The sequence below is a fragment of the Sphaerodactylus townsendi genome, linkage group LG01 (genome assembly GCF_021028975.2).
Source record: "Sphaerodactylus townsendi isolate TG3544 linkage group LG01, MPM_Stown_v2.3, whole genome shotgun sequence".
NCBI lineage: Eukaryota > Metazoa > Chordata > Lepidosauria > Squamata > Sphaerodactylidae > Sphaerodactylus > Sphaerodactylus townsendi.
Window position 1 is genome coordinate 171,796,118 of NC_059425.1, and position 23,009 is coordinate 171,819,126.

Here is a 23,009-nt window from a genome sequence, read left to right on the forward strand (position 1 = left end):
TATGACCACATCACTAATGAAGAGGCGCTCCAAAGGAGTGCCATGTGCAGACCCCATAACCATTGATTATTAATTAATTATTGAATTTGTTATACTGCCCACCCCCGAAGGGCTCTGGGCTGTGTACAGAAACACATATTAAAACAAATAAATCACACATTAAAATTTTGAACCATACCAAAACAACCGATAAACCAAGATGGCAATTCAATACATTGTCTATATCCCTTCACCCTGGGCAGATGGGACACGATGATGTTGCATGGCCCTCTATAACAGTGTACAGGGGGTGGCACCTCAATGACCGCCCTCCCCAAAGGCCCAGTGGAAGTTTAGTTTTGCAGACCCTGCGGAACTGCTCAAGGTCCCGCAGGGCCTTGACGATAGTGGGGGAGAGTGTTCCACAAGGCAGAAAAAGCCCTGGCCCGAGTTGCACACAGAAGACTTCGATTGGCTGGCCACATCCTTTGCATGGAGAATAGTTGGGATACCAAAGAAGCAATGATGTGGACACCTCCTGATGCCAAACATCAGTGAGGATGCCTCCAAACACCTGGAGAACATTCAAGCAAGACCTGAAGGCACTGAATATTGCATGGGAAGAGGCTGAAACACTCGCCCAAGACCGGAACAGCAGGAGAGCAATTGTTGCCCGGTATGCTACTTAGCATGGGAGGATCTAATGAACTAAAAAGTTCTCCTATGTTCGTTATATCTTTTAAGTGGAAAAAGAGCACAGTGTGCATAAGATTCTCTACAATGCACACAAGGGGAGGACTAAAAATCTGACTCCACCTGCAGCTTGTTCTCCCATTTCATTTGTGCTGCACTTGGTGATGATACCTGCATACTCAGGTCAGCTTCAAACGCTTCTTTTCCCTCACTATTGAGGTGCAGCGGTTTGTGCAAGCGATATCGCCTTTTTGTAGGAACACTGAAGCCGAGAAATTCTTTAGTTCAGGTGTTTCACTAGGGCTTTTTCATTTCCTTTTTTTGGCACAAATAGCTTTGGTTCAGAAGGTCTGTGGAGGCAACACTGCTGAAATTTTATTAGGCTTTTTCCTCTAATGCTTTGTTAACACTGAAAAACTGCCTTATATGATGGCTCAAGTTTGCACTGAAACTACCTTCTGGCTCCACTGGGGAGGAATGGCAGGCTATGCTTTAAAATAAAAACAAAAGCACGCATGGTCGTCTTTCTAGGCTATTTTCCCAGTGGAGGGGTTAGCACTGTGACTGTCGTTTCTACAGATCTGTGTTTTGTGCATCCATAGGGCTCAGGTTGGCAGCACGCGTGTCTTCCTTGATGGTGTCCATCCATCCTTTCTTTGGCCGTCCATGTGGTCGTCGTCCTGCTGTCTCCAAATGTAATGCTGTTTGAACTGCTGATGTTGGTTGTCTTCTCAGGACACGACCATATCACCGTAGTCTGGCTTCCTGCATTTTCTTGCTAATTGCTTTTATTCCAAGTCTTTGACGGATGTCATCATTTGGCACATGGTCAAGAAATGTCAGGCCAAGTGTCCATCTCAGCATTTTCATTTCAATTGTGTTAAGGGCTTGTTCGTCATCATTTTGGCACATGGTCAAGAAATGTTTGCTGCTGGCCACCACTCTGCCCCATAGAGGGCTACTGGGCGAACAACTATAGTGTAGATCTTAGCCTTGAGTTTTTCAGGCATTTTAGAGTCACTCAGAATGCCAGTAGTTTGCCGCCATTTCAACCATGCTGCAATTATTCGTGACTGTACGTCTGGCATTGTGTCGCCATCTATGGAGACCAGGGACCCTAGGCATTTAAATTGGGTGGCCTTCTTCAGTGTTTGTCCATTAATTTGAATTATTGTTCTAGTTTGAGAGCCACATTGTAGCTACTCTGTTTTGGGTATGTTCAGGTGAAGTCCATTTTCACTGAGTTTATCACTCCATGCCTGCAGCTGTCGTTGAAGGACTGCATGTTTTGTGACCAAGTGCAATGTCATCTGCATATAGGAGTGTCCAAGGATCAAATGTTTTTTCGAGATCAAGGAATGCAAAATGCAGTGGTTTCTTTTCCCCCCCAATGAGTAACCAGGCAGCATATATTGCATCTGTTGTGCAGCACCCCCTGACAAAGCCACACTGATTTGGTATAGCAGCTGTGTGGCTTCTTAGCCTTTCATCCAGTATTCTTTCATTTCTTGTTGTGACTTATTAGAATTGTTTTGTTTTGACTTATTAGAATATTGATCTCACTGAATGACTGGCAGTAATTCTGCATCTCCATGGGGGGGGGGGGGGCTTTTCTTAGCCACCTAGGAACACTATCTGTGCAGAGGGGCTGAACATGGAAACTATTGAATCACCTTCCGTCAAGCTTCTGCCTTCAGCAAGTTCTCAGTCCTTGGTCCCTCTACTCTCTCCCTGTTGCTTAATTTCTTCTTACCTATGTGTGGTCTTCTCCACCCCCCAGATCCAAGCCTCTTTGTTGCCTCTTCACCTTGAGACTTACAGAGCAATTACCAGACTTGCAGAGAAAAGATTAAAGATTGTTCATCAACCGAAGCTTTAATACCGAAAGAAATATTCTATGTCACAGTGTTTCCATATTCTCTTATTCCAGGAATTTTTGCAGACACAGTCCACAATTTGCAGTTTTTATGTTTGTATGGCTCTAATTTGGAAGGCTACAAATATAAAAGCTAGGAGAATTTTCAGACCTCTACTGGAGAGTTCCCTGAATTTATAATAACCCAATTTTAAGACTGAACTGTTCAGATGAGAATCTCAGGATTATAATTGCACAAATATTTGTCATGTATGTTCACTACATCAGTGTGATAACTGACCTCAGCTTTAGTCCTCAAGGCTGGGCTATTAGTACACAAGTGTAAGGGGCTGCATATGGGAAAGGAAAAACTGGAACCCTTCATTTCAGCAACACACCAAAACTCTTTGTATCTCCTTGCAAGCAGGAAGATTGGCTATAAAAGGCATTGTTTTAACCATGCTGTAGGTTTATGAACAGCCCCAGAAATCAATGAGCTCCATGACAGAAGGCTAGGAATGACTTTAGGCCCAGTCAACATGGCTAATGTATCAAAGCTGCCACACATGCAAGATGCACACATTTAGAAGCTCACAAAAATCCCACAAATTTTGACCCGGTTTTTTATGGTTTATTGTTTTGTCACCATAACAAACTGAATCCACATATATGTAAGCTGTTAAATCATTAACAAACTACATGAAACAGGCTACACACACAAGCTCCCGTTCACATCAGCCACATGAAGGTACAACAAAAGCACAATCCTAGGATTAAACCAATTTGAAGTTGTCTGCCCCCAATTCATAAACATGTTACTTTGAAACAAAACCCAACAGTTCCAGTGGTACCTTTGTCACAAGGTTTAGATTCAGAATTGGAATAGTTAAAAAAGTCACAAACATAAAAAGGTAACTATTTACAAGTCAGGGTTCAATGCTGCTTTTGCTTATACTGGAGATGTATGCAAAGTACTAAATTCGAGCAGCAAGCAAGAACAACTCCGAAAAATAATACTGGTCAGGGGAATAAGAATTTATTTTACACTACGGCCATGGAACAGAAACGAGACCTAAGGGGAAAGGGTCACAAGAGTTTTTGTTTTTAAAAGTTGGCTATCGGCTTTCCCGTTCTCGAAGTATCACATCAACACTAAAAAGAGGCATATCCAACCGTTTCTTTTCTTTTTTAAAAAAAAAAACCATGTCAACTTTCATGTACAGAATTCTCAAAAGTGAACTGAAATCATGAAACCTTTTAAAAACAAAGTATCAGCTGGACAGAATGGAATGTTCCAGAAAGTAGTAACCACTACTATTGAACGGAACAGAGTAAAAGTTTACAGATTTGCTCAGAAGCCTGGAAAGATCAATAAGGTGAACTCTAATGTTCAAAATATTTCGTTTCAAGGTTCAACCTGCACAGAAAATTCTGTTTTTCATGAAACAAAGATTGTGTTGATTTAAATGTGCCATAACATTAAACACACTAACAGAATTATACTTCTATGGTATTCCACTAAAAGCTACTTAACATAGCATATCCCTAATTGTACTGTATTAATAAAAAATAAAACCATTTTTCCTCAAGCCTTTATTGCATTTAAGCATCCTTTTTCTGCTTTTGTTCTTCAGCCATTTTCTCCATGTGTTTCTATAACGAAGGGAAATAGCAAAAAGTTAAATCAAAGTTGTGTCAAGGAAAGTCTCAACAAATTCAGAAACTTAGAAACTCAGGCCAATTTCTCTTTTCAGAGCACTGTGCTCTGAATTGAGATTCGGCCATGACGAGAATTTAAGGGTTCAACACAACTGCCACACACAACTCCATGAATACAACCTGTTCCACAAAGATATGCTTGATGTATCTCTTGAACTAAGTGTTACAGGCCACAGCTGAGTGCTTTAAGTTCCCCTGATTTCAACTTCCTCTGGCTGAAGTCAACTAGATTACCAACAAGATCCTAAGCACATCTACTCAGAAAAATTGTTACATTTGTCCTGTTAACTCTTGTAGGACAATTATAACAACCACAATACACATGCACATAAATTCCTGCTCATCAGTCCTTGCACTAGATGGGATTACTGGATAAGGTATGCTACTTGTTTTTCAATCCTTGTTGGCATCCTTCTAAAAGAACCTTTTCAAGAAGAAGAGTTTGGATTTACACCCCATTCGTCCTCTCCTGTAAGGAGACTCCAGGCAACTTAAAAAGCCCTTCCTCTCCCCACAGGAGACACCTTGAGAGGCAGGTGGGGCTGAGAGAGTTCTGAAGAACTGTGCCTAGCTGAAAGTCACCCAGCAGGCTTCATGTGGAGGAGTGGGGAAATCAAACCAGGTTCTCCGATTAGTAACTACTGTTCTTTACTACACCACGATGGCTCCATAGTGTGGTGTAGTGTTTAAGAGTGGTGGACTCTTAATTTGGAGAACTGGGTTTGGCTCCCCACTCCTCCACATGAAGCCTGCTGGGTGACCTTCAGTTAGGCCCGTGGTGGCGAACCCATGGCACTACAGATGTTCATGGACTACAACTCCCATCAGCCCCTGCCACCATGGGCTGATGGGAATTGTAGTCCATGAACATCTGGAGTGCCATAGGTTCGCTACCGAGGTAGGCACACTTCTCTCAGAACTCTCCCAGTCCCACCTACCTCACAAGGTGCCTATTGTGAAGGTAGGACAGGTGATTGTAAGTAGCTTTGAGATTGCTTTTGATAGAGAAAAGCAGGGTATAAATCCAAATCCCTCTTCTTCAACCTATACTTACGTTTTTCAATATCTAGGAACTACACAGGGGACAAAACAACACCCTACATAGGTTCACCATACCTTCAACTTTTGGTAGTGGGAAAGACTGCTGCAATGGGTCTTTTTTGCTGTCTCTTCATTGGTGTAGAATAAAGAACACAATCGGCAGTAAAATCCAGATCTGGGCATTACAAAGTTGACACCTAGCAGGAAAGAGAAACATAAGATAGCTGTTCTGCTCTACAATATTCAGTTACCTATGTGTGTATTTAAGCTGCTTTTGCACTGAACAAGGGGTATATTCCAAGTTAATCCAGTCATCTTATATAAGCTACAAACATCTTTTTCGTTATATATTCTTTAACAATCTGAGATACGCAGATGATACATTACTGGCAGAGAACAGTAAGACTTGAAATTACTGTACGATCACAGTTGAACATCAAGAAAACTCAAGTAATGTCTGAGGATAATGTTAAGGTTGATGATGAAGAAACTGAACTTTTTCTCTCCAATATAATTAGAGTCTTGTTCCTCGTATAATGCAGATCAAAAAACTGAAATGGTTGAAGATTTTCTATTCCTGGGCTCTATGACCAACCAAAAGGGAGACTGCAACCAAGAAACCAGAAGGAGACTGAGAAGGATAGCCATGAAGGAGCTAGAAGGAATCTTTAAGTGTAAGGATGTGTTACTGGCAATCAAACCAAGATAATTCACACTACAATATTCCCTATTTCTATGTACAGGTGTGAAACTGGGCAATAAAGGAAGCTGGCAGGAGGAAAGCAAATTACTTTGAAATGTGTTGCAGGAGGAGAGTTTAATGGATACCATGGACCACAAATCAATGGGTTCTGGACCAAAACAAGTCTCCTACTTTGAAGCTAAAATGACTAAACTAAGGCTGTTGTACCTTGGTTCCATTACAAGAAGGCAAGAATCACTAAAATGCTAGGAAGGGTTGACAGCAGTAAGAAAAGAGGAAGACCCAACAAGAGATGAATGGACTCTACACAGCCCTCAGTTTGCAAGACCTGAGCAAAGATGTTAATGATAGGATGTTTTGGAGGGCATTAACTCATAGGGTCGCCATAAGTCGGAAGTGGCCCGATGGCACTCACACACACACAAATTAAAATCAGGAAGTCACTCTACTGCGAGCTTTAGTGTTAGCTCTACCAATATTTGTGCCCATAGTAAAAGTCCAATGAGCGAGCATGCATAAATTATTGATTCTGTCTCCTTATGGAATTCATGCAAGGAAACCAATAAAAGAACACAATGAAAAGGTAGGACTGAATAACGCAGACTGTGCTGGAGGAGGAGGAGGAGGAAGGAAGTCTTACCAACAGGAACATTTGGCTGATATGGTCCAATTCTGTATTCATCCGGAACAGCGGGTTTCTCTTGGGCAGTTTCTTGCACATCTGTACTTTCTTTTTTCACTTGATCCAATGCTGCCGTATTGTTGGTCTCGTCAGAGGTTTCCTGGTTCAAGTTCTCAGTTTTGGCACCGTTCTCCATTGCTTCATTTTCTGTCCCGCTTTCTTCAGTTTTAACAGCTTTGCCCTCAGCTGTGCCGCTCTCGCTCTTCAGAGCAGATTTCAGCAGGCCAGCTTTCCGTAGCTTCTGATCGGAATCCTCCTCGTCGCCAACTTCGTCTAGAGTGACAAAACCTTCCATGCTTCTCGGAAATCCACCTACGTGTCTCTGTTGACACAAATTTAAATGACTATAGTCACAGCATACTAAAATGTCCATATCTCAAGTCCAATTGTGTTATTCTACCTGATGCTCAGCCACAAGCACCTGCAGAAGGGGTAGTGGTGGTTAGTCTGTGGAATTCAAGAATGCGGAGGCCACAGATTATCCCACTGCAGCAATGGGGAAGGGGGGGAGAGATCTCTGGGGGCTTTGTTCTTCCGTTGCTTAACAGGGATGGGCTTCTACAATACGGCACAATCCACCAGAAGGGGGACACATTCTCAAGGGGTAGGTTAGTGGTCTACCTTGCACATGGTTCCTTATACCATTAATAGTTACTATTCTTAAGGTGACACAATGTTCAAGGAGAAGTCCATTCACCAGGGTGTGGGTTTGAAGGTTCACTTCTATAATTCTATTCTACTCCCCTTTCACAATGCTTTGCCCCCCACTTAGTCTTCTCTAAGCCCTACCTTCCTTAGCTTTACCTTTTCTTAACTTTACCTTTCATAAATATTGTAATGATATATATTTTGTTAAGGGATCAAAAGGAGACTTTTAGAAAAGGGAGATACAGAAGAAGAAAGAACTAGGAATTATATGTACTATGTATTATCCCCAAAATTTCTATATGTTCCCATGAGATCAGGTCTCAGCAACAGTAATGTTGTATCTATCATTATGTTATTGTTGTATTCTTTTTTGTTGAAAATTAAATAAATGATTTAAAAAAAAAGTTACTATTCTTTAGCAAGGGTGCCTGGATAGACCCCAACAACCAGGTATCTTCCCTACAAGCAATTGTGTGAATTGTCCTACCACTACAATGAAAGAAAGGGGATCACAATGAAAGGGGATCTTTAAGGGCAGGTGTAGAAAGTCCATTCTGTGCTGATTTATTTTTCTTGCTGCCTTCTGCTCTGTTTAAAGTATGGTTTAAATCATGGTAAGTATGACAAAACAAGGCACGTGCCAATCGGCCAGTCAAAGGGGTGGGCAATTTGACCAGGCGCAAAATATTCCATTGTCAAAAATATTGTTACACATTAGATGGCCTATCATTGCTGTTCAAACACTGTTGTTGTGGGAGATGCCCAAACTATAACATTTTATAGATTCCACCCCACCCCCACAATGAACCAAATACAAAACGTGTTGAGATTTTAGCATGCGATATGATTAATTCTTCCACTGTGTTGACTGCTTTAAAGGGTTTCCTTGCTCTCCAGTGCTGCTGAGGCATGCCCTGTGAACAAAGATTAGCTAAAAAAGACACCCTCGGCTCTTTGCTGCAGCCACAATCTTAAATTTCATGTAAACAATACTGGTCACCACAGGGGCTATCCATAAGATTCCAGGTGCCCAAGAATTCTTCTAATTTTTTTTGTAAATGACAGATATTTATGTTAGCACAACCATGTTATTTGTATAGTAGAGGGAGGGGGGAAAAGGGAGGGGTGGAATGCAAGGGAAGGGGAGGGAGTAAGGGGTGGCATGCAAGGGGAGGGGCCCCAGCATCTCCACACGGCCCACCCACCCTAGCAGAGGGGGAGGGAGGGGGAGGGGTGGCATGCAAGGAAAGGGGAGTGAGGGAGGGGAGGGAGTAAGGGGTAGCTTCGGTCATCGTTTCAGAACCATTACCTCATTTCAGCTTTCCTCATTAGAATAAATCCCTGCACTTTTTGTTACTTAATGCTTTAAACCTTCAACTGGTCTATTTTTCCTATAAGAGGCTTTTGCTTCCAGAGGACACATCAGGATTGGCAGAACAGGTGCTGGGACAAGAAGCAGCAATATAGAAGCTTCTTTTTTCCCCATCACATTACATGTACAGACACTACATGATGCTCCGCTTTTTTCCATATGCCTCTGGATTTTGGCAGCAGACCTTCCATGGACCCTCTATTTGCCTTAATTTGCACATTGTGATGAAAATGCAGGCTAGGAAATATTACCATGGACAGAGAGGTGAATTATTTTGTTCCCTGCTTCCACCAACAACATCCATGACCACAATGTCTCCGAATCAAAACTGTACCTACAATACTGTGACCCTTTTCTGAGGGGGGAAGCAAACAGGGATGACTCTGAAGTCTCAAGGATCTGGAAGTCTATTGCGTGCCAACTGGTGCCCTATATACAGGACTACCAAGGGGCAACGTGACAACTGTGAGCTGCTGTGTGAAAATGCCAAGCCAGCTTTCAATTCTGTCAAATGCTTGTCCTACCAGAGAGGAAAGCACCAGACAGGCTATTACGGCTGACTACATACACCCGTGACTCCAAGGCACAGCCACTATACTTTTCCACACTATTGCCTACAGGCCCTCCTCCTCTCAAACCCCAATCGTGATACCCAACTATTCAATAGTTGCTTTTCAGGAGGAGAAACATGAAACTTTCCCCCTTACCAAGTATGTGCAAATCTGAATGTTGCTGTGCTCAACCCAATTTTCCCTGGCAACATTCTCTGAGCCATACCTTTTTGAGTTTCTTTCCTGGTGTTGCAGTTCCAGCATTCCCTTCTGGTTTGACACTACCATCAGCGTTAGCCGTTGTGTCTTCTGTTGTTGCTACATCGCCCAAGTTGGCAACGTCAGCATCCTCAGCTGCTGAACTGCCGCTTTCTAGTAATGCCGCCGCTTCCTCCTCGTCTACTAACAACTCATCTTCCGATTCAAGAATTAGATTGGAGTCGTCCTGGTCTGCTTGCTCGTCACCTTTGGTATCTGACTCTTCTCTCTTCTTGTCTTTATCTTCAATACTGCTAGTTTCATTTTTATCACTGTCGTCGGTCTTGGATTTTTTTTCACTTCCAGAATCTTTACTGTCTGGAGAAAGGCCTCTCTTTCTATAAAAAGCAAAAAAAGAAAAGCTTGATTTCCTGTTGGAAATTTTATTTTTTTAAAATTAAATGAAATGATCAAAAATTATTACCGGGGTTTATCTTTTTTCAACAAATCTGCTCCTTTGTTAGGAATCTGAAAAAAAGAAAAGAAAAGAGCCCACGGCTTTCAAAATTATACAGGTCTTCTGGATTTCTGCATTAGGCTACTCAAAGGATGCTTTCAATCTTCAAAACATCTCAAAGGACTGTGGTCAAATAAAGAAAACGGAGCATCTTGCCACTGTAAAGAGCAACACATACTGTAGCTGAACCTTTTGGGCCCTACTCCACTGAAAACCGATCTTAAGACATAATTCAGTAAAAATAGAATGCATGACGAGGACTCATTTCCAACCAATTGCCATGAGTTCCATCAGGGCCTGGTGTCCCAGTCCCCCACCTGCTTTTCCCCTCCCCCGTGAAAGAACAAGCAAAATTCTACAGATGCTACTAATTCCCTTGACAGATACTCCATTGCTGAAGTATCTTTAGTTCTGTTATCAGAAGCAGGGACCTGAAAAATTCATGAAGAGGGAAATCCTTATTAGATACCCAGAGCAGAGTGGCATAGCAGGTGCACTCTACTCTGGAGAACTGGACTTGATTCCTCGCTCTGCCACTTGAGCTGTGGAAGCTTATCTGGGGAATTAGATTAGCCTGTGCACTTTAACACACGCAAGCTGAGTGACCTTGGGCTAGTCACAACTCTTTGGAGCTCTCTCAGCCCCACCTCACAGTTTGTGGGGAGGGGAGGGAAAGGCGATTGTAAGCCCCTTTGAGTCTCCTACAGGAGAGAAAGGGGAGATATAAATCCAAACTCCTCCTCTTCTTGGACCAGAGGACCAAGCAGAACCCCCCTTGCTGAACTGTCCCAATCCAAAGCCATAGAAAGCCAGGCTAATTCGATGCTGGCAACCTGAATTGCCATCCCCCAGGGAGTTGGGTCAGACCTGAAAGGGCACTCCTATCTCCAGGCTACCGGGTATCCACATGGAATCGTTGTCCAAAGCAAGGGGGACTTGCCTAAAAAGGCTACAATAAAATTATTTGAAATGCCTAAATTTACACAATATAAGAAGTGGCAATTGCCAGAGGCATCAACAGTCTTCTAAAAACCAGCCCTGCTAAACTTAGCTTAATCTGTACACCTTTCTGTAGCAAAACCCTTCTCAAGTTAACAGTTATAATCCTCAAATTCCTCACAAAAAATATTCTACAATGTATCCGTAGAACAGGTGTGTCCAACTCCGGCACTTCAGATGTTCTGAAGTGCCCGAGTTGGACATCCATGCTATAGAGTAGTAAGCAAAAATTTATGTCCACATGATACTCACCCTTAATACTAATTTCTTGTATTTTTCTGACAAGTCTACTTTCACACATCTGCCCTGGAACCAAAGGGCTTTGTCGGTGCAGTTCTCCATCATGGCAACAGCAGCTTCTCTGGAATCCATCTCTATGAAAGCCTAGAGACGATCGACAGGAGATTTCACTATGCAGTGTTACGGAATGGCTCTCAAGTCCCTCCATTCAAGGGTTAACTCCTAAAATTACCAGCTGGACAGGCCACAATCATTCACTTATGTCAGGAGGCTGTCGAACAGACTTTAATGAATCTGTCTCACTGCTGCTAACACTTTTCTGCCCTGAAACTGAGCAAGAGCACAGAGAAAGAGCAGCTGAAAGGCTCTAGACATCACCGAGTGACGACCCCAGTCAAGTGCTCACCAAATGGTGAAACTGCATACCAAAAGGGGATCAACAAAGATGAGTTACGGAGGACTGGGCATGAAGATGTCCCCACCCCTTTCCTCCATTCATCTCCCCAGCTTTCCTTATGAGCTGATCTACACATGCCACATAATGTGGTAGAATCTGGCAGTGGCAAAATGGCCTGTACCACTTTGGATTTAAAGAAATATTCTCATGGCTCTCTCATGTAAAAACTCCCTGCAAATAAAAAAAAGTGTCACTATATCAAGAAAACAGCACAGCATGCATGCCAAAGACTATTAGAACCTGGTTTTCTAGTTAAGAGAATTATTAATGTAGGGCAACTCTGAAAAGTATAATTCCTCACCTGCAGTGCCCTCATTACCCCTGCACTCTCTTGCGTGTCAAGCACAATTCTAAGCCCTCCTACTGCCTTTCTAGCCACAGAATGATGCACATCCATACAAATAAAAAAGGAAACACGATCAGTTCAAATATATAGCAAAATAAGGACTGACACAAAGCTTCTTACATCTACGTTAGTTTTTGTGTGTTGTGCCCAACCCTTGGGGACTAAGGCCTGATTTCCTGAATCCCTGCACTGTGACCCCCTTTTGTGACTGACCATATACACTACCTGGCTCTTCATTCTCATCAGTATGTAGTTCTTTATTTTGCCATAGGGCTCTGCTAGTTTGAGTACGGCATTATCAGAATATCCCGAATGAGGCAAATTGCTGAGATGGATCACACGGCCAAGCTCTTGCTTGGGAGGTTCGAATTTTTGGTCAGGCTTCACTTCCGGTTTCTTCAAAAAACAGAAAAATGGGTGGTGGGAGTTAGAAAAAAATCATTTTTTATTATTCCATTATACCAAACATAAAGCCTTAATTTAGCGTTGCAAAACCAGATCAAGAATGAACCAGTTAAATGCTACAAAAGGAAATGACAGGTACAAAAGAACGAGACAGTTCATAAATAAAGCTGATTTTACCTTTATTCTTTTATACTTCTGTGATAAGTGTACTCTCACAGGCTTGCCAAATACTAATGCTGGTGTTGAGGAGTAATATTCCACTACAGCCTGAGCATCTTCAGTGGTAGACATTTCAATGAACGCCTGAAATTGCAAGATAAATAACTCATGCATTCTTCTAGGCAGGAAGAAATGTGCAAAAATACAAAGGTAGAGAACAGCCTTAAAATCTTCAAGGGAGCATCACTTTGGGGTAGATTAAAGGATTCAGCCCAATTACAAAATGCAATGGTACTAGTATAAATTTTAATCATCAGGCACATGCTGAATGTCCAAGTATGCTTCCTCACAGCATATGCCAATTATATGATGCTAAAACTGGTAATATTCAACAGCAAGCTCTTGCCAACCACAATGGCAAAAAACATACTATTTTTTGACATCATGAAGCACAGGACTCTCCAGAACCCAAAAAAGATCCCAAAAGGATTTTTATGCCCTTGCATCATAAACTCCTGCTTAAATTCTGTTCTCTTGAAAAGGCATGGGAAACTAGTTTGGGAAAAAGGAATGATAAATTGTTTGCTGAGGCACAATAAACATTCCTATAATTCAAAATAATTTAGAAAAATGTTAGTTGGACAAGGTTAAGAAAACATACCTCATTAATTTTGTTTAAGATCAGGTGATTTGTGATTATTCCAAAAGGTTCAACAAGCTGCAGAAGTTGGTATCGCAAGTTTTTTCCTCTCTGAAAATCCATAATGTGAACAACTCTGCTTGTTTCCTAATAGTGGCAATAATAATAGTCAACAAATTAACAAAATAAGCAGAAGAAGATGATTAAATGTCCATCATAGTCATTTTGGTAGTGGATCTTTTAATTAGTTTTGAGAAGAGCTAGTCAGCACAAGCATTTTTAAAAAAAGGATTGCAGAGTCTTTCATCCCAGATTAAATCCAATTACTTTGAAAACAGTCTGAGAAGAGAGTTTTGTGTCTGTTTTCATCCTTTAGGCAGTTCTGACACGTTGTCCTGAGTATATGCTTAAGGCAATATGCCAAAAATAATGGCCATCTTAAAGGGCACACACACCCCTTTATTAGGCATAGAGGGAAGTTAATATACTAGTGAGAAAACTACATAGGAACTCTTCTTCCTAAAATATTAGTTTATCTCAGTATGAAAGGAATTGCATGTTATTGAAGAACATTCTGTCTCGTAAATCCCCCCAGTTTGCACTGTTACAGTACAAACACAGGTTTACAACCTCAGTGACAACTAAGCCATTATATTACTTCAGTAAATTACCATCCAAAGCAAAGGGAGGCTCAATGTGCATATCTGCATTTTTGTAGCCCGATACTAACCAGTCTTCCCTTCTGCATGTGTCTTGGTCCTTGCATACTTCCATTTCCTTGATACAAAGTAAAGCAAATACATAGTTACATAATTAGAAGGACTGTCAACACTAATAAACGAAAGGCAGAGTCTAATCATATTACAACACAGAACTCTTAAAACTTCAATGGAAAGTCGCCAAAAAGAGAGTGTTAACAATCAGTTTAAGGCTTATGAGGTAATACAGCCTTATGTTCTAGCATTACAGACACTTACTAAAGTAGCCATCTTTAGCTGGTGGATCAGAACCCTCATAAGAAAGGGCTTGCTGGATCAGACCAGGGTCCATCTAGTCCAGCACTCTGCTAACTCGAAGTGGCCCACCTTTGGGACCTCACATGCAGGAAGTGAAAGCAATGGCCTGCTGATGCTGCTGCTCCCGAGCACCTGGTCTGCTAAGGCATTTGCAATCTCACACAAGTCATGGAGTCACTCCTGCTGGGTTGCAAGCTTTGACAGAGCTACCCTTTTTAACTGCCTTGTTGTGTGAAAATAAAGGGGCCAAGCCTCTCAAGCCTCTTGCGGTCAGTTCACACAGGAGTGAACAGCACTCTCTGGTTCTGTTCCTTAGGTTGTTCCGCAATTCAGTACACCTCCTGGTACTTGTGTTTCCTGTCCCCAGCTCTTCTGGCCGATGGCCCACGATCCCAGCCTTCACACATCAGTAAGGCTGCAACTCTGATATGTTCATTCCCATTACCTCTTGATCCAATTGGTGGCCCTCCGAGATGAAAAGGAGGTGGTGGGGGTCCCAAAATCCCTGGGGCAGGATTTGTAGACTGGTGCAACATGAAGGGATCACTCCTGGGAACACACAAATGTGACGTTACGCTTTTTTAAAATGTAAGTAATAAAAGATCAGACCAACGATACACAGGAAATAAACAGGATTTCCACCCTAGAGTTCACTTCCATGTACATTTACATAGCATGGATTGAACAAGGCCTGCTTTTGGAATTAACAATGTATTTACTGAAGCTGAATTATCTCCAAAGACACTTCCAAATGTCATTCCAATGGCTAATGGCAGCAAGCCAACAGGAAACTACATTAAAAAGTTGCTTCCCATTGGGGGATTTAAGGATACTCTCGCTGGTTTTGTGCATACACTTTGCTGTTGCATTAGGATGCCTGGACAAAGTCACAAGGCAGACATTTCAATATGTCCACTCAAACAGTGAGGACTACTAGAACTGTTGTAGAAGAAAGGAGAAGCATATTGGGAAGTGAATCTATTTTCTTTGATGGAAAGACCCTCCCCTCTGTACAACTGGTTGATGTGTAAGACTTGACTGAAATGGTTTCCCTTCTGCTATGGGTACTCAAAGTCTGGTTGTTCCTGGTGGCTCAAGTCAGAGCTCTCTCAGCCCTAAGCTCACAGTCTAGAATGAGGAAGAAGATCTGCTAGCAGAGGGAAAAAGACAAGCTTTGCTTTCAGAAGCCTTTGCTCCCACTTTCTCCTGTTTGGTCCTACTCTATTTTCTATAATGTAAGCTGCCTGAAGAGAATTGCTATTGGAGAGCAGTTTTTAAACACAGGAGTAAGAGGAGTTTGGATTTATATCCCCGCTTTCTCTCCTGTAAGGAGACTCAAAGGGGCTTACAATCTCCTTGCCCTTCCCTCCCCTCACAACAAACATCCTGTGAAGTGGATGGGGCTGAGAGAGCTCTGAAGAACTGTGACTCGCCCAAGGTCACCCAGCTGACATGTGTTGGAGCGCACAAGCTAATCTGGTTCACCAGATAAGCCTCCACAGCTCATGTGGCAGAGCGGCGAATCAAACCCGGTTCTAGATTAGAGTGAACCTGCTCTTAACTACCACACCACGCTGACTCTCACAAGCAGGCATTTCCTTCCAATCTGCCAGCCATTTTACTTACAGCCCATGTCCAGAATCGCTATCAGGGTTCCACTCCGGATATCTATAAAGATAAAAAAGAAGTCACCACACAGTTCCTTGCAGCTCCAGTATTATAGTTGAAGAGGCACTGTTCAATTAAGACTTTCATCCCAGCAGCTAAAATCCAAATACCTCAAGTGGAAAAATTCCTGACTATTGCAGCTATGGGATCAAACAGGAAAGGACACTAGCCGCTTTGATATTAGCTCCTATTTTTTGTGTCTGAAAACATGTGGTTCATCTGGTCTGATGCTGCTTGATGCGTTTCATGAACAATGAAGTCTCTCTTATTAGCGAGCATATAAATTACTTCAGTTCCAAAATGGATCCCATGCTGACTTGAAAGTACCACTGAACTCAATAATGTGGCTTACTTCAAAGTGAACATGCTTATGATAAAATTGAAAGAACCGCAGCAACATACACACATTATTCTCAGCGTGGTCCTCTCTGTTAAAACAGGATCAAACATTCCAGTGTTGTCAGTATTGCCCCACACCTAGACATTGTATGACCATCTCAAAGACTATTTTTGGTCTGGCCAAAAAAAAAAAATTATGATGAGGGAGAAGAAAGGCGTGGGAGATTTAAATGTGAATGTTATCAATATTTAGAGCTATTCTCACACATTCCAGAAACATCTAGAACTCTGAGTCACCAAAGTACTATCTACTCCCAAGAAGATTAAGGATGAAAAAAACAAGGTTGTTCTTTAAATATTCTGTGCCAAGATTTCAGATTAATAAAGCATACTAAGAAGGCCACTAACTCAAGGTAGCTTAGAGGAAATTTAAAGAAGCCTCATCAAAGTAAATGTAACTCTTACTTTTCTGCAATTCCTCCCATTCTTCTGGACCAGGGGTATGGAACCTGCGGCTCTCCAGATGTTCAGGAACTACAATTCCCATCAGCCTCTGTCAGCATGGCCAATTGGCCATGCTGGTAGGGGCTGATGGGAATTGTAGTTCCTGAACATCTGGAGAGCCGCAGGTTCCCTACCCCTGTTCTGGACAGAGTTCATGGATTGGATTGCTGCACCCCCCTTGAAGCCCCCCTATGACCCCTCCCAAGGTGCTCTTGTGAAGAGGAAGACCTCAGAACCAGCGGGGGGGGGGGGGGGCTGCCAGCTAGGGGGAACTGGCAAAAATTGGCACTCCCCTGCTGCGGTATGAGTGGGATTCCTGAGGGGTGATTTCTGCCAATTCTGTCCTTCTAGTGCCACTGCAATGCCACATCTGAGGGGATACCAATCAGCAGATTCTTCAGGGAGCACCCAGTGCTGTGCTAGGAAAGTGAGACTCAGCCCTTCTGCAAACATGCCCCCTTCATGGAGGATTTGAATCCAACATTTAGAAAGATAGTTATTGCTACACTTACCCCAGGAACAAAAAGTACAACAAAAAAGGAGTTACTTATATTATTATACTCCCTTCCCCAGAAAACCATTTAGCAACAAGCTAACATTCACTTAAAAAGTTCTAACTGTAATAGCTTTAAGCAGGATGGAGCCAAGATCCCATTAAAAACCTTACCTTGAACTACATATTTTATACGTTCAATTGTTAAATATTGTTGGCAACACTACAGACACAGCAGTTTAAAAACAGCTAAGCACATTATTTGAAATGTGTAAAGGCAAGTGAAAAATTATTCAGCAAGAACAGCTAAGTTCATCATTTTAAAATGTAGTCTTTCAGCAAAAACATTTACTGCAGCACCATCGATTTCATCAGCCCCAGATAAATAGATACTGAAGATTGTGCAACTTGCCATTCACACAACTGTGCAGGTTAAGTAAATAAGTATAGTGTGTAAGTCTTCTGATGTAACATTTAAATGTGTTCAATTTTTTCAGACAAAAAGTTGCAATTCTTGTTGGTGTAAGATTGGAAATGTGAAATATTTAACTGTCTTAAACAAGCAATAGAAAAGGTACAGTTTAAAACAGTGGTTCTCAACCTTCCTAGTGCCGCGACCCTTTAATACAGTTCCTCATGTTGTGGTGACCCCCAACCCTAACATTTATCCATTTTACAGATGGAGAACACTGATGCAGAGAGTCTTAGGCGACCACTGTGAAAAGGTCGTTTGACCCCCAAAGGGGTCGCGACCCACATGTTGAGAACCACTGGTTTAAAATGACCTGATCAAATCCGAATAAGTGTTCTAAGCATAGTCCACAGTGAGGAGGTAGGGGAAAAAAATCAATGTCACCAGTACAGACACTGTGGCCTCAACTTATGAGTGTCTTGAAAGAGGGGCATGGGATGGACAGGTCAGGCTCCACCTCTCCCTAAAAGCAACCAATAAGAGCTGATGGAATTTTGGGGGAGGGAGAGTTGGAAAATCCGATTAAAAGAGCAGTTGAGAGTTGACACGTAGGGAGTCAAGAGGGTATAGAGGATGTGTGAGTGAAATTATGGAGCAGAGCTGCTTATTGTTGGCTGAAAATAGTCAATTTGTAACAAGGAACACAACAGCGGGAAGAGGACAGTTCAAAAGTTCAATGGACATGAACTGTAATTTCCACCTTACTTTCTTCAGTTATGTCCAAACAAAAAATAACAGTTCTCCTTGTTTAAATCTGCAGGCTGTGAGACTTAAAATAAATACCAATGCAGACATGAAGACCTTTGTCTGTATGTATCAGGAAATGAATAAACAGTGGCAGCATGGGAAGAGAACAGTGTATAAGCCCCAACCCCAAAAACTCTGTGTGAGAGAGGGCTTGTTATTAAAAAGGGGCTAAGCTACTCTGTCTGCTGATGTCTTTGTAAGTGAGAGCAAGAGGACCTTTTGTGTGAAATGATCATGGCACTCCATATATTACAAAAGAGATGAGGGCAGCGAATGAGATGACCTGATGTACTTGTATCTTGGAATCTAGGAGAGCTTGCTGAGGGTGGTAGGCACTCTACACAAGAAGAGTCACACATGGTTTCAGAAATTTTGGGGATATCAACTTGAATTCTGAGATTCTGTAATATCATTCAAGTTCTAACACGGATCATAAAAAATATCACGTTTGAAGCAACTGACGTCAGAAGCCAAAACAGCACAAAGAGCTTTAGCACTCCTGCTCGAGGGGGCAAAACTATTTCTGAGAACTGTGGTAAATACTACCAAGAAAATGACTGTATATATTATCCAGGAAAGTCTGACGTCTTTTTGGTCTTTGTTGGTTAATCAAAATGCAAATTCACCAGTAATGAAAGCCTTTGGTCATCGTTCTCCTAGGCACCTATCATTTTTTGGCGGGGTGGGGAGGAGGGAGAGAAGAAGAAAGAAATTGCTCCTTCCCAAGAGCAAATTTTCCCCAAGCCTTTTAAAAATGCTGTCATCAATAATTTGTTCCTTTAAAAAACCAACAGCAGCTTTTTAGGAAGTCTAAGTCTACAGCACTGCTAAAAGCATTTTTAACCCCCCCAAGTAAATAGACAGATGGGTTTGTAACTTTTCTGCTTTTATTTGCACGACTGGTATTACAGATGGTATTTATTTAATATGACTGAGTTACGAAGCTAATGAGAAGCGATAGTCTGAGGCACTGCGCTGCCACGTGTACTGCTTGCAGTATCCCGCAAGAGGAAAAAATGGCTTAATGGACTTTTTATGAAATTGGTTAAATCAATTTGATTGGGCTTCAAAATGGTATGCAGACAGCTTGAATACACAGTGCATGCTTATTACTAACACTTAAACTGAACACAGAATAAGAGATAATTGTTTTAAACTTTTTAAAGGGAGACACTCGTGTTTTCTGAAACAACCACCTAAGATATCGCGATTATAACAAAAAAGAATCATTTAAAAAAATTTAGTTCCATACATTTCAAGGAGAAGTTGACAACGTCGACTATGTGTTGCTCCATTGATATGCTGGCCCCACTCCTGCAAAGCACAAAGTCAAAATTATCAGGTACTCAAAAGCTGACTTTTTAAAAACCACGCATGTCAAAGTTACAACACCCACAGAATCATATGCATGTCAATCAAAATCTCAAGGAGAGTCACATAGGGGCATTGAAATGTGTTTTTCTGACATCAACCAAGGGAGCTGGCTTGTTGCATTTCTGAAAGGGGGGGGGAAGAGCAGAATACTGTGGTGGTTGTGAACATGGGGCAAAATGAAAGTGCTATGTGCAGAAAGGGGTATCTCCTGCCCCTTAGTTTTAGGGATTTATTAATCAAAAAGCATTAACAGTCTGACTTCTCATTCCATGACTGAAGTTAATATGAGATTCAATTAACCTGATGTGAAGCTTGTATTTCAAGACTGTAGAAAAGAAGCAATAAGTCCTCCTTTGCAGCGACTGCTTGTGTCTGTCTGCTTCGTCCAACTCTGGCAGCATATGCCCTGTCTGAGCAACCAGCCCATTCTACCTCTAACAGCTATGGCTTGTGCAAACGTAACCATGGCTAAAGGACTGGGAAAGACAACAGTATCTTGCTGTCTCTTCTCCCCCTTGCCCTGGTGCCAAAACCTCTCAATAGCTTTAGTGAGGTGCTAATATTATACTTAATTTAAACTGTGATTAAGTAACCCTTCTAAAGCATCTTTAAGACCTGGTTAGCATTACATGTGATTGGCAGCCATGCTGATGTCACTTTTCATCACTTCTAGCAATGAAATGGGTGGAGAAGTGAGGACATGTTCCCACAGCCCATCCCCAGCACTTACCTACAATTATAGAACAGGTTGGCTCCAGAGGCAACAGCTAAAAGTACCTTAAAAACTGAAAGCATTTCTAATTCTGCTGTTCCTTCTTCAGGTTGTGCAGCAAAGTAACCATTTTGCAAGGCTCAAGTTAGCGTCACAAACAAACCAGTTTGCTCGTGTTGAGAACAAGCTGGGGCTTACGATTCATTCCTCCCTTGGCTGCAGAGCCAAGACTGAAGTCTTCTCCCTAACTATTTCAGCTGTGACATATCAATACAATTGCTATGAGGAACTAGTATCTCCGCTCCACAAACTAAGATTAATCTGGCGTTCAGAATCCTGATTTGTAGGCAAGAAATAAACTCCTGATCAAGTTGTACAGTAAGCTGTGGTTAGTCTTGACAGGTTTCTAAACCAGCAAGTCTTCAATTTCCTTGGACAAGTAGAAAAGAGATGAGGCACGTGAACTCAAAATTAAACTGGGTTTATTCTCAACATGAACTTCAATACAGCCCTGGTTTCACTGCTAATTGTGTGATGGCAGAAATTAAAGAAACTTGTTTAGCAACCCTCATACTGCTGCTTTTGAGCAATTTTTTGAGTATTTTCCACAAGCACAGAATTAGTCTTCTGAAAACTACAGCTTTGTCCCTTACAAACAAATTTGCAGGCTTGCAGTTACAAAAGGATGCTTGGAAAGCATGAACAATGCCTGGTGAAATTTAGAGCCATAAGGGGACCCAGTAAAATTTCCTGGAAACAGATTCCAGCCCCTCCCATGGTCTCCAATACAGAATTATTCAGCTTAACATCAACATCTACCATATCAGTATGACAGACGTAGGTTGAAGAATTCATTTCTTGATGCAGGATGAGTTAAACTGAAATTACTTTTAGGATATTCAAAGTGATTTTGAAAACCATAAGGCACTGAGAAAGTCAACAGAACTGTTCTTTCTCAAAAGCATAAATTAAGGTTACCAGACTTAAAATTTTCAATTAGCCCATAGTTAAACTACTGGCAATATAAAGAGATGCTCTTTCCAACTGTATAAAAATCAGCCTACAACACAGCATTGAACATTTGCTGTCCTTTACTGCCAAGCAGAGAGCCTCCAAATAGACAGGACCCTAGCTGCATGGGAAGTCAGACAGATTTCCCTGGCTCCTTTCTTAGTTGGGAACAGAACCCCAGCAACAATTGCCTAGGCATAACCAGAGATTATCTTAGTTTTCATCTATGGCTGCCAGCAGGAAGCATCAAGTGAATAAAACTTCCCTTAGTGACCCAATGCAGAAGAGGGAAAGGTCATTCCAAAATTAACAGTCTCAAAACGAAGCTTCCATTCAAACCTTTTAAAAATGTGAACATGAAACTGTGTGTCTCATGCCAGCTATCCTGAAAGTTCAAGTAGCTGCTCTGACTTGTGCTGTTTGATCACTCTAAACTGAACTGTGATTTTAGAATATAGGAGAATCTGAGTTCGCCTCAATCTGAAGCAAAGCACACTTTAAAAACATGCCAATTTAAAACGATCTTTAGGAGGGTGCCTTCTTTTTAAAGCACATTTCCTTTGCACAGTATGGTCCAAATGTAAGGGCCAAAGCTAAGAACGGCTCTCATTTGGCAATCTGGAAAGCATTTCTTACAAAAACACATTTAGGACCAGAAAGAAAAAAACTGTAGAAAGTAGAAATCTCAAACGGGGGGGGGGGGGGGGGAACCTACCAATGATACAAAACAGGATCCTAATATCCACACTCCCCCATCCCATTTCTCCCGCAGAACTATTTGGGTTATAGGGGGGAAATGGCAAAGTGGGAGCTGTCACAACTCAAGGGGTATTTCAGCATGTTTCTCAATTAGATGCGGTTCTAGATGAAGACTCCATAACACTGCACATGCTTTCTTCTGGGATGAGTGTAAATCTCACTGCAGTGATTGGTTCCTTAGAAATTCTGGGTTTAGAATTCAGGCTAAATGAAAACTTCGCATGAAAACGCCTCAGCTACTTGCATCAGAATGGTCAAAGCATAATCTCAAATGCATGCATTTCAACTAAAGATGCTAAAAAGTAAAATGCTTAACTTTTGAAACAGGTTGGTCACTTAACATTTGCTCCTAAAAGATTACAGATTTTAGTTTGCTGAAAAGACAAGATGTTTTGAGAAGATCTTCTGTGCAAAGCAGCAGAGCAGGATTTGTAAATGCCTCTTCCCAGAGAGATTAAATCTTATAAAAGTGATTTCCAATACTGAGATTCTATATTGCTGTTTTCTTTTTAAAACTTATATTAGTGTTTTAAGAACAGCTTTGGGTCACTGAGATATTTCCCAAGGGTAGATATGCACAGGACTCAGCACCTTACAGATGTTACTGTGAAGGAAGTGTTAATGACAAAACAGAGCATTGTAATGACAATAAAGCACAAAACAATTTTAGGCTTACAATGTGTGCTCTTACCTGCAATATTTTTGTAACA

General features: G+C 41.7%; 1 protein-coding gene across 6 annotated transcripts in view; it reads right to left on the reverse strand.

Annotated features, from left to right (window-relative positions):
- Window positions 1-3,136: 3,136 nt before the first annotated feature.
- Window positions 3,137-23,009, reverse strand: part of MATR3 (matrin 3) — a 32,614-nt gene continuing 12,741 nt past the window's right edge. For all 6 annotated transcript variants that reach the window (XM_048499909.1, XM_048499874.1, XM_048499899.1 and 3 more), the window contains 13 exons: window positions 19,696-19,757; window positions 15,847-15,888; window positions 14,666-14,769; window positions 13,935-13,981; window positions 13,226-13,351; window positions 12,583-12,708; window positions 12,226-12,396; window positions 11,210-11,341; window positions 9,926-9,969; window positions 9,470-9,839; window positions 6,631-6,994; window positions 5,363-5,484; window positions 3,137-4,180 (listed from right to left, as the gene is read on the reverse strand). In XM_048499909.1, coding sequence (XP_048355866.1) covers window positions 4,130-4,180; window positions 5,363-5,484; window positions 6,631-6,994; window positions 9,470-9,839; window positions 9,926-9,969; window positions 11,210-11,341; window positions 12,226-12,396; window positions 12,583-12,708; window positions 13,226-13,351; window positions 13,935-13,981; window positions 14,666-14,756 — 1,644 coding nt within the window. In that variant the 5' untranslated portion in view covers window positions 14,757-14,769; window positions 15,847-15,888; window positions 19,696-19,757 and the 3' untranslated portion in view covers window positions 3,137-4,129. The remainder of the gene's footprint in view (window positions 4,181-5,362; window positions 5,485-6,630; window positions 6,995-9,469; window positions 9,840-9,925; window positions 9,970-11,209; window positions 11,342-12,225; window positions 12,397-12,582; window positions 12,709-13,225; window positions 13,352-13,934; window positions 13,982-14,665; window positions 14,770-15,846; window positions 15,889-19,695; window positions 19,758-23,009) is intronic.